Source organism: Balearica regulorum, chromosome 3, assembly GCF_011004875.1.
Source record: "Balearica regulorum gibbericeps isolate bBalReg1 chromosome 3, bBalReg1.pri, whole genome shotgun sequence".
Classification (NCBI taxonomy): Eukaryota; Metazoa; Chordata; class Aves; order Gruiformes; family Gruidae; genus Balearica; species Balearica regulorum.
Genome location: NC_046186.1, coordinates 7,056,788 through 7,070,405, shown reverse-complemented (window position 1 = coordinate 7,070,405; position 13,618 = coordinate 7,056,788). Strand labels below are relative to the sequence as shown.

The window sequence follows — 13,618 nt, the reverse complement described above, 5'->3', positions numbered from 1 at the left end:
GCTAGCCGATTGACCCCCAACTCTGTGTTAACCTGTCTTAATCCTTCCATACAGGGAAAAAGAAAACAGGAAATTTGTTTTGCTACATGTACAATTACACAGAAACAGAATGCAACACAAAGAAAGAGATCACAGTATATTGCAAGTTTATTAACCGCATTGGACAGGAAGTCAACAGTGAAAGAATAAGACTGAACTTGATACCTGGTAAGAAAGAAGTTACTATTTAAAGCTGTTAAAGAGGAAATCCACATATCTTTGTTAAATCAGATGCCACAAATTTATCACTGGTGACACCTAACAGGAGCAGGTTTTGTTAGCCAAGAATTATTGTCTCCTTTTTTGATGGGAAATTTTGAAATACGGAGGAAAATATCAATTTGGCTAAAATTTTAAAAAATAAATAGATGAGATGTTTTATCTTCACTGTATTTGACAGTGGCTCCAGTGTGTTCCCAAGCAGTTATAGTTTAGTCATCTTCTGTCCCTACCTGCACCACCGAGCTTCATTTCCTGTGTTGAAATGTGGTCATGCAGCTCCCAGCTTGCACCAACAATTTAGCAAGGATAAAAGATTGTGGTGCATCAGGAAGAAGTCATCTAGCTTGGGAGGTCAGCCTGTGGGAGAACATATCCACTTTAAACACAAGAATGGCAACCTCCATGAGGTGTTACAGAGAACAGGGCAGACCCAGCTTCCAGTCAGCTCTGCAGGACATGCTGGGTAATTAGAATTCAACATTGCTAAATCCAGTTTTGATGTTTAGTTCTGACCAGAGTTTGGATATTTCAGCTTCTTATTCTAAATTGGAAACAAAGAAATGTTGAACATCCCCATATTGCAGAAGTGTTCTTTTTTCTACAGTAGTCGTGCCTACTGTTGAATCACTGTATCTGGCCAGATTTCACTCTCTTTTAGGCAATAAATATGCAGATGCTTTATATATTTTAGTCATCAGATACTTACTGATATGACTAACCCAATCAAAGCCAATTAGCAAGACTCGCTGTTCATCAAAAAGGATGAGGCCTCACTATCCAAGTCTTAATGCATTCCCTATTAGTGCTACAGCAGCACCGAATCCTTTACAAGAATAAACTTTGTGCGAATTACTGTTCAATATAATCCCACTTCACCTCTATCTAACCCTGTAATCTAACAGACAAATCCTAAAACTTTGGGTATTTGTTTGTTGGTTTGATTCGGTACTCAAAAACAAGGGGCTTTATTCAATTTCCTTTTTAATTTCACGATTCCAAAAAATTGGGAATGTAAGACATATACAACCTGAAAGGTCATAATTAATGAAGAGAGCAAGCTGAAATCCTAACTAATTAAAAGACCTCTGAACTTCAGGAGATCACAGGTTTGATGGGGGTAAATTACTCATCTCCCTCCATGTTAGTTTTCCACCTCTATGTCTTTTTGTCCATACAGATAAGGACGTTTCCTGCTCAGACAGCATTGGCATTGGAAGAGAAGAGGACATATTAGTAAAACGATGCCAGGAATTAAATAATCCAGATTATTTTACCCGAGGCAATAAAACTTACAAGTGCTCCAACAAATCATGGAAGGTTGAAAGGAATGACTGCCTGTCTGTACCAATAAGCAACCTCCTGACTAATGCCGAGGTAACATTTATGAGTTTTCTAGAGGTTGGGGCAGGAGGGCGGGTAGGACAGAACAAAAACTTTTGTTGAGTGTTTTTTGCTTAAAATAATCTAAAATATATGAAGCATTAAAAAATCAAATATTTAATTAAAAATATCCTTTAAAAGATATAAAGAATGATTGACTATAGCTACACAAGTCAGTGAAAGAGGCTACGTCCCCTTCTCTGGCCCAGCGGGCATGTGGCACCGCATGGCTAACATCCGCACACATGAACACTCTCTCCCCCAGACAAGGTGACCTTATTCACAGCGTCCAGCGGGAACAGTCGCTGGCCCGGGGTGTTCCCTGAACCGTGCTCAGGCATTGCCTTGGTGAACACTAGTGGCACAAACCCAAAGCACGCTACAGACACAGCAGGGACAGCTCTGGGCCACTGTCCAACCTCAGACCCCAGGACGTTTAGCGTGACCCCAGCCATGACACTTCACAGGGCCTCGGCTTTCAGCCTAGGTATCCCGTCATAGTGCTCTTCACTTCTACAAACCATCCAGAGTCACCCTCCTCTTAGGGTGAGGTTAGATGAGAACAATCATCTTTCATCAAATACTATGTTTATTTTAGTAAATCAGGCACAGCAAGGCCCCAGGCAGTGGTACAGCTACTCAATTATGTATTTTATTAACTTGCTGGCTTACTCCCTCATATGGTCTGGGCCCAGGCCAACTATTTTTTCCCCCTGAAATTTCCAGGAGCAGTCTGCGAGTTAGCACAGACGAGAGACCACTCTCAGTAGGCAGTTAGGATACCCTGTTCTGGAGAGTCAGAGAGTTGAACGCTACCAGCATGTCTAGAATGACCTTGGCTCCGTTTATTTTACTAGTATAAGGGTAGCCATTATGAAGGAGGACCAAGCTCTAGGCAACTTGCACACGTGTAATCTACTGTTATCTTCTGTTCCAGTCCTTGGTCAACAGTCCTGACGCAAAAGCAACCCTACCTAACTACCTTGCAGAGCTTAAGGAAAAGACAGAAAAGGAGCAAAACACAATAAACAGTTCTCCTGCAAACCTAGGTGCAATCATTACCATCCTGGGTATGATCTCCTCTATCCCAGCAGATGCAGAGAAGCTCACTGTTCAAGTAAGGTTTTATTTTAAGTCTTATCTATACTTACCAAGCCCTTTGGCCCCTTTTGCCACAGAAGATGACATTCTCCCTGAAAAAATTTCACAGTTAGGGTCAGGAACAGGAAGGTATTAAGGGAATGAGATGAAATGACATCAAAGATGAAAAGACAGCAAAGATATAAAAAAGTTTATGAAAAGTCAAATTGATGAAGACAAGGAGCCTGTGCATAAAAGAGAGACTGCTGTATGCTTAGCAACTAGAAATCCTCTAGGCACCCATAAATGTCTCTAGCATTCTAAGTTAGAGGAAAGGACAAGAAATGATGAATGAAAAATTGGACATGACCCAGCAGTGTGCACTTGCAGCCCAGAAAACCAACCATATCCTGGGCTGCATCAAAAGCAGCACGACCAACAGTCTGAGGGAGGGGATTCTCCCCCTCTGCTCCACTCTTGTCAGGCCCCACCTGGAGTACTGCATCCAGCTCTGGGGTCCCCAGTACAAGAGAGACATGGAGCTGTTGGAGCGAGTCCAGAGGAGGCCACAAAGACAATCAGAGGGCTGGAGCACCTCTCCTATGAGGACAGGCTGAGACAGTTGGGGTTGTTCAGCCTGAAGAAGAGAAGGCTCCGGGGAGACCTTATAGCACCTTCCAGTACCTGAAGGGGCCTACAGGAAATCTGGAGAGGGAGTGTTTACAAGGGCATGGAGTGATAGGACAAGGGGTAATGGCCTTAAGCTGAAGGAGAGATTTATATTAGATATAAGGAGAAGAAAAAATACTAATATGTAACAAAAAGCCACACAGCTCCTCTTTTGGAAACTTTGACTTGAAAATAGGGCATGCAGAGGGTTAACAACTGAAGGTTTCACATGGATTGAACAAAATAAGAAAATACTGGGCTTTCTTCAAAAGGCAATTCTAGGACCACGCAGAAATTACCATCAGAAACAACAATGATTTGAATGAGATTTCAGTAACAGCATTATTCTGTTGTTGTTCCAGAATTTCCTCTCCACAGTGGACTTCATTGTTGCTGATTCCACAGCTAAAGCTTGGGAAGACCTGAATAAAGACAAGATAATCAAAAGTTCTTCGTTACTGCATTCGGTAGAAAATTTTTCCCTGCGCCTCCAACCAGTTAATAATACCATTCCTCTTGTCTTTGCAAACACCCTTCAGCTACAAGGTATAGTTGTCACAGAAAATAACATGGATTATAAGAAAAACTTCAGCAGTACAGAAAACCTCACCGTTAATGTGCTCATTGGTGAAGCTGAAATTCATACTCTAACACAAAATTCAACGATCGTCAGTGTGATGTACTCAAAACTTGGACAAATTTTGCCCCAGAATGAGTCTGCCTATGTGAACGGCTTACTGATAACAACAACTGTGAGCAGCAACAGAAGCGAGAAGTTCAATATTAATATGACCTTTGCAAAGAAAAACTTATCTCTAAAGATGCCCCAGTGTGTCTTTTGGAACTTCACACTCAACATACATGGGGGTGGCTGGGATACTCGTGGTTGCAGACCCACAGAGGTAGATGAACATGTCATTTGCTCCTGCAATCACTTGACATCATTCTCCATTCTGATGTCACCTGATAAATCCTCCCAGGTAATCTTAGATTATATTACCTACATTGGCCTGGCCATTTCAATCTTGAGTTTGGTGGTCTGCATTATAATTGAATCCTTAGTCTGGAAATACGTGACAAACAACACAACCTCCTATATGCGCCATGTCTGTATACTCAACATAGCTACATCGCTCCTGATTGCTGACATTTGGTTCATTGTCACTGCCTCCATCAATGACCAAAACCAACAGATAAGCAGAGGTATCTGTTTTGTCGCCACCTTCTTCATCCATTTATTCTACCTGTGTGTCTTTTTCTGGATGCTCAGCCTGGGCCTCATTCTTTTCTACAGACTGGTGTTCATCTTACATAACACAAGCAAGACCGCTCAGAAAGCAGTGGCATTCTGTCTGGGATATGGGTGCCCCTTTGTCATTGCAGTCATCACCATTGCTGTCACACTGCCAAGGAACAATTACACCAGAAAGGATGTCTGCTGGCTCAACTGGAAGGACAGCAAAGCTCTCTTGGCATTCGTCATACCTGCCCTGATAATTGTGGCCATGAATTTATTCATCACTGCAATTGTTATAATAAAAATACTGAGGCCAACTATTGGGGATAGGTCAAACAGGCAGGAAAGGAACTCTTTGTTTCAAATTGGCAAAAGTGTGGCCATCTTGACACCACTGTTAGGCCTCACCTGGGGATTTGGCCTTGCCACCATCATCAAAAACAGCCATCGAGCTTTCCACATCCTATTTGCTCTGCTCAATACTTTGCAGGTGAGTTACACACATGTATGGTTTTGTTTCCTCTGTGACCATGAACATAGTGACGTTCTTGCAGTGCTGTGCCTGGAGGGGGAATAAAAACAGCTTGGGAAAGCTCAGGTTTGCCTTACACATCCTTATTCCCAAAGGACTCTTTGGGAAACTCATTCCAGGAATCCAGCAGTATTTCATATTCCTAGCTGCCTTAACAGATGTGCCTTATAGATAAAGCTGACATAAAGATAGCTTCCAGTTTTGCCAGTAGCTTTGGGAAGAACTTCATTCTTGAAGAGCAGGAAAATAGCCCTATTGTGTTCAGGCGGACAAGCTTCATCATGTCTGGTCTCTTTTATTTTGCATCTGGAGGCATCATATTGTGCTCTTGTGGATTCAAGTAATGGGGGAGTATAAACAACATGAAAGTCACCAAGAACAGCTAAGTAGTACTACTAATAAAGAGAGGAACTGACCAAAATACACGATTGAGCGTTTTCAGTTAGTATGATTTTTACAACATATTTAGGTGGCCAGTAGGATGCCAGTACAAAGGGATTTCTTAAGGACACAATAGTTATGTCTAATCTGTGTCTTAAGTATGGCCTCAAAATTGTATGCTTCAGACCAAAATCACTTGCCTTTTATATTGTGAGCCTGTAAGCTTATCTGGGGAGCATAGGCAGGGTGTGTCTTCCATACACAAAGGTCCATTCTTCCAAATACGTTTAGTGCTTGCAAACTATCCCTGTCACTTTTGTAGATCAGATATACACCCGGTTTAAATAGGCCAGGCCTGGAGAACTCCTGCCACATCAGCAGTCCATTATGTGAGATGCAGTTAGAAAAATGCACTCTCTCAAATAGTTCAAATAGTCAACATGGACAATGTTTAATTTTACTGCAATTAAAAGGTTGGTGTCATCAAACTCCATGTAATTATCTGTCTCCTAGGGATTATTCATTTTGGTGTTTGGGACTCTCTGGGACAAGAGGGTAAGAATTCAAACTATTTCTTATATTATGTGAAAATATTGTTGGAATTTGAACATAATTGCTATATTTACTGATTGATTTTTTTAAAATAAATAGATACAAGAAGCCCTGCTGAAGAGGAATTCAATGTCCAAATGGAGTTCGCAGCAAACAAAGGTTAGAACCTTGACTTAAGAATGTATTTCAGAGTTACTGCTGAATAGTCTAACATTCTCCAAGCGTCTTTTCAGTCAAATGCACTTTGTATTCTGAATTATTTATTAGAACTAGTCAGAGAAATAGAAGACACTAACAACATAAATATGAATATACCCCCTTTTTGAAGGTTCATTATTTCACCTATAATTGGTAAAAAATAAGAAGGAGGTTGGTGGACATTTTATCTAAATTCCACAATAAACCACAAAATGTAACTGAAACTTTAAGTTAGAAAACTGAAAATTTCAGTGGCACCATTATTTATTCACAACCTAAGAGAAAGATGCCCTTTAGCTATGAGCAGAAAAGGATGGAGATATTGCAACTTGAACTCGTGAGACAAGGAGACAGGTTACCCTGCACTTTTTGATGGGAATGGAAAATGGGAGGAAGTATGAATCTTTTGTCAAAATCATGTCTATGTGCAGCAAAGACACAGATTCCAATGAGCAAAAGACAGAACATAAATGAATGTGGTTCTGGAACTAACTGTCCTGGACACACTCCCAGAAGAGGAGAAACTTGGGTCCGATACCCAGCAAATTCCTGCATTTAACCAAAAACATTCAGTGCCAAAAAAAAAAAAAAAAAGAAATAACGTTGCAAACAGGGACTGGATTCTTAAGGAAGATCCTGGAGGGCTTCTCTTCCATCCACAGATACTTTCTCTGGCCCAGTGATTTTTGCACTCCTTCTTGAACTGAAGTACAACTTGAATGGACATCTGGAAATGCCTCTGCTCGGAACAGGTGTCCACATTAAAGGGGGAAAACAGTTCCACTGCCATCTGTAAAAGAAAAAATAAAGTTTGCACAGTGTCTCAGGAAAATGACTGCTAAGGAAAACAATTAGGACAGAAATGCAGGCAGTGTTCCTACTGAAAAGACATGTCACAGAATCATGAAACAGTTGAGGTTGGAAGGAACCTCTGGAGATCATCTAGTCCAAACCCTACTGCTCAAAGCAAGGTAAACTACAGCAGGTTTCTAAGGACATTGTCCGATCAGGTTTTCAGTATCTCTAAAGCTGGGGAATCCACTAACTCTTTGGACAAAATGTGGTGTTTTGCCACCCTCAGCATAAAAAAAAAAGCGCTTTTTCTTATGATTAAATGGAATTTCTTCCATTTCAATTTGTGGTCCAGAGATAAAGACTCTGAAAAAAAATGCTACATAGGTGTTTGAAAAGGGTAAACCAGGGCCCAGCTGCTATAAGCTACAGAGCAGCCATGGAGCTAGACTGTCTTGTGCCAGCCACGTATCTGCTCCCTTCACACCTCCTAATCTTTAGCAGCTCCTGGTTCCTCTCTCCATGCCTCCTTCACCTCCACACATCTCATGACACCATAGGCCTTTCATCCCAAATGCCTAAAGGGAGGCAGAGCTATTTATGCCTCAGGAAAGTGCTGGGACAAACGAGCTTAATTAAGTTCCAAAAAGACAGAGCCCAAGTGGAAAGATGCAGAGCAGAACAAGTATTGAAGAGGTGGGATGACTGCTGTGCTCGAATGACATAGGACTCTTCAGCCTAGACAACTGATGGGGAATTTTAAAAGTGACATACGCTGCTATGTGGCCATGGACACAATGTGCCATCAGTTTGATAATTAAGGACCAAACCTGACCCTAATGAGTGGCAGATTCAAAGTGACCCGGGACACGTCTCAAAGCCCCAGGAGAGGGCCAAGAGCTGAGGCTATGGACTAATATTCACTTCACAAAGAAGTCTGCCTGTTGAAGACATGTTGGGGCTACCGAGTTGTTTGTTATCCTCCTCCTGCTGATGGCAAAGGTCTGTCCATCTCTGCTTCTGCGCAAGAGAAGCCACAGTCCCAGACACCGAATACAGAAAAGTTTCAGGCAATGGGAATAAAATACCTCTATCTGGGATGGCTGCATGAAGATGGATAACTCTGTACTCTAACACAGAAATGCTTGTTTCAACTTACACTTCTGCATTCATGATCTCTCACCAAAGAACCCACACCAGGATGGGTAAGGGATTGAAAGCATCAGAATCTAACCACTCATACTTGGGGTGGAAAAAGAAAATGGTGTTAAATGCTAGGATCACTCTTCTATGACAATAGACCTTAGTTTTATACTGGTGTCTGAACAGGGTTTATTAAGAAAAGTCTGTAGACGTATTGCTAAAGAACTGGGAAGCAGACTTGAAAACCAGTATAATTAGGACAGATAGGTACATAGCCTCAAAGGAATTAAGGAGTCCATTAAGGCTGGACTGTCAGCTAGGAGCAGCATTGGCTGAAATCACTCCAGCTTCCACAAGGATCATAGAATTGGTGAAGCAGGAAAGTACTTCTAGAGATCACCTAGTACAGCCCTCCCACTCAAAGCATGGTCAGCGAGAGCTCAGGGCCGTGTCCAGTTGAGTTTTGAGTAGCTCCAAGGATGGAGACTCCACAATCTCTCTGTGCAGCCTTTTCCTGTGTTTGACCACCCTTACAGTGAAAAAGTTTCTTTTTAAGTGGGATTTCCTGTATTTCTATTTGTTCCCAATGCCTCTTATCCTTTCACTGGGCACAAAAGAGAAAAGTCTGGCTCTGTCTTCATTCCCACCGCCTCTTGTTCTTTCACTGGGCACCAGTGAGAAAAGTCTGGCTCTGTTTTTATACCTTTCCAGTCAGACAACCCTCAGCACTGGGGGGTGTACCAGACTCATCTGATCTATCAGCCGCTCCTTACAGTTTTGTATCATCTGCAGACTTGGTGAAGGTGCACTTTTCCCATCATCTCTATCATTAACGAAGATGTTAAACCAGTATTGGACCCAGTAACGACCTCTTTGCATGTCCCCTCCAGGACACGCAATGCGCTGAAGCCCAGGAGGAGGCAGCCTGTGATTTGTCAGGCAGAGCAGCGCTCAAATTTTAAATGTTCCAACCACCTGCCACATTCAGATCTTGTGTCAGGATGAGACAGGAAAGATGCAGTTTCTACCTCACATTTCTTCATTTAGGATCCTCAGAATCATCCATCTGAATTTTTTTAACTGGTACTCAAAGTATTCCAGCGTTTTCTGCAGGAGGATTACTCCTGGGAATCCAGGTCTGGGAACATTTCCTAATGCATTTTTAAAGTGCCATTCCTTCTTTCTGGCTTGAAAATGACATCTGCTGGTTGTGGTGCTATTCTGACAGTGGGAAAATCTCCTTGTTCCCAGGAAACTGGAAGGAAGGCAGAATAACTGATACAACTATCATTAAGCATGTCAGTTTCTTCATTTCCTCCTGTACGGACACATCCAAGAGAATGAAGTAGAGAGAACAAGTTGTTAAGTCTGTTAAGTCTTGGACCCCAATTCTGAATTCCTTTTCAGACAAAATCTCCTGGACCAGACACTTCCAACACTAGTTGACACTGTGGAAGCTGCCCCAGGCAGTGGGAATTGGCATATTTCCTTGGCTGTTCTGCTGATAAGGAATAAATAAAGCAAGATCAAAGTCTTTGATCAAAATTTTTAGATATGATTCATTAACCTTCCTCTACCACCTTATGATGTCGGTGCCAATGCACAAAACTGCCTAATTTCCCCCACCATGGTACAACCTAATGAACAGAGAGGGAATGAACAGAAAAAGGTGTGTTTTCCATACTTTCAACATATTTTGGAGGAATCCCCTTAAATTCCTAAACCACTCCAAAACTGAAAAAGAAACTTAATTTTAGCAGCAAAAAGTTTCTTCCTTCCCATCTGGACTGTAGAAAGTTGTGTTCCAATGCCCTCTAGTGTGTCAAGTTAAATTTGCCTCTGATTATCTCAGCCTATTAGCCTTCAACAGCCATCCACAAGCATATAAATCTTAGCTTTTCTGGCTACCTTAATGGACATACTCCTTCAGATAAGGGACCAGAACTCTGTACTGTCTGATATGACAGACTCTGGAGCCTAAGCCATCTTCCCTGGCCAACATTTAGAGACAGGCTGTTTGTGTCCTGTAGTTTCTTTTAAAGTTGATCACCTTCATTGCCATCATAAACATGCAAATGTGTGAACTTGATGCCTCACAAACATGTAATTTGTCCCTCTGTGGATTGCCTGCTTGTACTACTGAACAACATTTTATTGTAAACTTTTATTTTTTCACTGCAATGTGGCTACAAAGAAAGTCCTAGGCTTTTGACAGAAAGGAATGTTCTCTCTTACAGTCCACCTCCCTGATCCTGGTGACGCCAATGCTTGCAATGAGCTATCCATTTTCAAGAACCTTTAACAACTTATGTGGGAAAACAGGTATGTGACAATAGATCTCTCCTACTGTGTTCTCATTGTCAGGGTCTGTCTATCCTGATATCTGTTAATCTATTTGTCTATCCATCCATCCATAGATGGTATTTCATCTTCTAGTACAAAAGAACTGTAATAAGTCATTGGAATCCCTAGCATAATTGCTCATGATTGTAGCATAATGCTAACAGCATAATTGCCCAACACTAAAACAAGTTTTGGATGGTGGCCTGTTTCACCAATTCTAAAACCCACTAACTGAGCTTTGTTTTGAGCTTAATGGCATGATGACATGGTGCTCCTCTGTTCATTTACTGGTCATGTACTTTTCACCACTTTGGAGTTGAAACTGTTCAAAGTTCTCTGGCAGTCATTTTATGGATGTCACCATTTCAGTTATGACTTTATTTTGGAAGAAGCATTGGTGAAAATATGAGTAATTGCATCCCTAAATGTGTAATCTTTGCATCCAACCCTTGCTCAGAGAAGATGGTGACATTTGGTCAGTAGGATATGAAGGAGTTTAATGTAGGCAAGCAACTGCTTTTTAAGAGCCTGTTTATTAGTCAGATAATGAAACAAGAAGTTGGTCTCTGACTCTGCTATAGTAAGTTTACAAGAGTACACTAGGTAGATGCAGAAGCCTCCCACCACAAGAATGAGATTTGCCCACAACTGCCTCCCATGCTGCTGCCACCTGAAACTCGCAGATTATTAGCACTCTCTTCCACACTCTGCTCTCGGGCTCTGTGCACCTGGGTCTTAGTTTAGAGCCTCGAGGTCACAGAAGGGAGGGAGCTGGGATTCATCTCAAGACCACGTATTCTAGATGGATCCCCATGCTCAAGGAAGACCAGCAAGTCCCTTCATTTGTGTGAGTAAGCTACTCCTTATGGCATGATCATCATTTCAAGCTGACACATCCTGGCTGTGTCACCCAACAAAATTTCTGTGGTTGGTGGTATTGCTGTAATCCAGCTCGTATCAGGGCTGCAGACCAAGTCAAAGTCATCAGGACAGGTTTAATAGTCCTTACATTGCAGTGCCAACATGTTTCAGGCTATCTGTCCTTACATCTAACCACTATGCTTTGTTTTGCAGGAAAATACAGAGTATCTTCTTCAGAGCCATCCAGCTCTTCCTCTGAAAACATTTCCAAATCATATTCTTTGCTTAACTGAGGCACTGCAAATGCTAAATCATGTAACTCTGAAAGGACCTCTGCCCTTTCCAAGACACACATAAAAAGCACCTGTGAATCATCAAGAAGTGGACTGCTTCACTTTGACTAAACTGCCTTGGTGCATTCTTCTGGAATAATCATTTCTGGTTAATGTGTAAGGCAGGGAAGCTTTGAGAGGTGGAATTTTACAGGGGCTGCCAGTCCTGGAAGAGATGACAAGATGTTTCAAACTTGGAAGGATCTGAAGGCCTTCAAGTGATAGAAAAGACATTGGGAATGAAGAATTCTCAGCCATTAAGAGGGTGCTTAGCACTATGCAGTACTGAGCCATGAACTGCAGTGCTATATACAGCTGTTGTCCAGTGGTTTTAGCATTTCCCCTATCAACTCTGAATGATTCCAAAGGCCTGTGTAGATACGCAAGTACCTCATAGCTTCTCGCCTGGCCTTGTATTAGAGTCTGGAAAGGCCATAGGGTATAGTGCTCTCCACTTTCTATTTAAGACTTTCTGGAACAAAGATTCACAACTGAGAAGGTCCATTTTAGATCTTCACTTTGACTTAGATAAAATGAAGACTGTGATGATTCCTGCGTGGTCTTCTTTCAGATGGAATGTACTGAAAGCTCCACGTGGCACTTTTTTTTTTTTAAGGAAGCTTTATAACCTTAGCTATAATTCTCCTTCCTTTGATATGTAATGTGGTAAGACAGAGATGACTGTTGCCCTCTACCATAGAGGGGAATGCATTTATTTAATGCATAGTAATGTTAAGTATGCAAGGAGTCTCTTGTGTAAAGTCTGTATATTTGGGTCTCCTCTCAGAGGAGAATCACACTTGGAGGTCTCAGAGAGTCAACTCTGCAGTGAATATAAACCACCATGTGCCAGGCAGGATGAAAGGTTTTGTGTAAATTATTGCTCTAATACTACATTTGTGGAATCAGTTCTTTCCAAGCCTGTATACCTTTAAAGGCAGGACTCCTGTCTTAAGCAGGCGGCTACAAGAGAGCCTGCAAAGTATTTATAGCACACACAAATGTTATGAAATAATGTAAAATATGATAGATGGAATCATAAAGATTTAGATTTGAGGCCAATATCAAATACTGCTGTCAGGTGGTACAGCCCCATTTGGTTGTTGGAGAATCAGGCCTATGTTTACTGGTGGTGAACCTGTTCTCAGGACTTTGGGATGAACCAGGATGGGAAACTGTTGCCTACAGTTACAGACATGTGTGACGGCTTGGTATGGGCAGGTGGTGATGAGTAAAGACAGTAAACAAGCATCCAGCAAATGTATTACTTATATTGAAAGCAATTTTCTTTTTGCTTGAAGATGTAGATGTAATACTAGAATTAGAACACAGAAATTAAGAAATATTTGAAAATCCAGAATCTCTCTGAACTGTATGGCCAGTGGAAACTTGAAAATCAGACCTTTGCACATTATTCCAAGCAAAATTTGCCTTTGGACAGCCATTTGGTCTAACTCGCTCTGGAAGTCGCTTGTGCAATATTGACCTGCTGCAGAACCATCCACTCCCACTGAGGCTTCCCATAAACTGCAAAGTACAAGTCCCTGTAAACAGCACAGTCCCACCACACCTTATCTCTGCAGATATTTCACCTCTGAGGTTTCACCACATCTCCTAGTTTAGCTAAGCCTGGGTTTCAACTGTATGTGAATAAGAAATTAGGATGTGATGCGGAGCTGTCTGGCACTGGGACCCATCTTTGGGTGGATCTTCCAAGGCAAGGTTCTTGCTAGTGTTACAAAAGCCATGCCAGTTCATGAAAGAGAAGCAGATAAGAAATTAACTGTGCCAGTCTTAATGACTTGGGGCCAAGGCTTCACTTGTATTTATACATGGATCAAGATAAAAGGAGAGAGA

At 41.7% G+C, this 13,618-nt stretch overlaps 1 protein-coding gene across 3 annotated transcripts in view; it reads left to right on the top strand.

Moving 5' to 3' along the window:
* The window catches only part of ADGRF5 (adhesion G protein-coupled receptor F5), a 46,792-nt gene extending 33,782 nt beyond the window's left edge, over positions 1-13,010 (top strand). For 2 of the 3 annotated variants that reach the window (XM_075750474.1, XM_075750475.1), the window contains 8 exons: positions 55-207; positions 1,439-1,635; positions 2,579-2,758; positions 3,753-5,117; positions 6,054-6,095; positions 6,192-6,251; positions 10,463-10,547; positions 11,643-13,010. In XM_075750474.1, the coding sequence (XP_075606589.1) occupies positions 55-207; positions 1,439-1,635; positions 2,579-2,758; positions 3,753-5,117; positions 6,054-6,095; positions 6,192-6,251; positions 10,463-10,547; positions 11,643-11,722 (2,162 nt within the window). In that variant the 3' untranslated portion in view covers positions 11,723-13,010. The remainder of the gene's footprint in view (positions 1-54; positions 208-1,438; positions 1,636-2,578; positions 2,759-3,752; positions 5,118-6,053; positions 6,096-6,191; positions 6,252-10,462; positions 10,548-11,642) is intronic. The other variant, XM_075750476.1, reaches the window with a different exon arrangement.
* Positions 13,011-13,618: the final 608 nt, after the last annotated feature.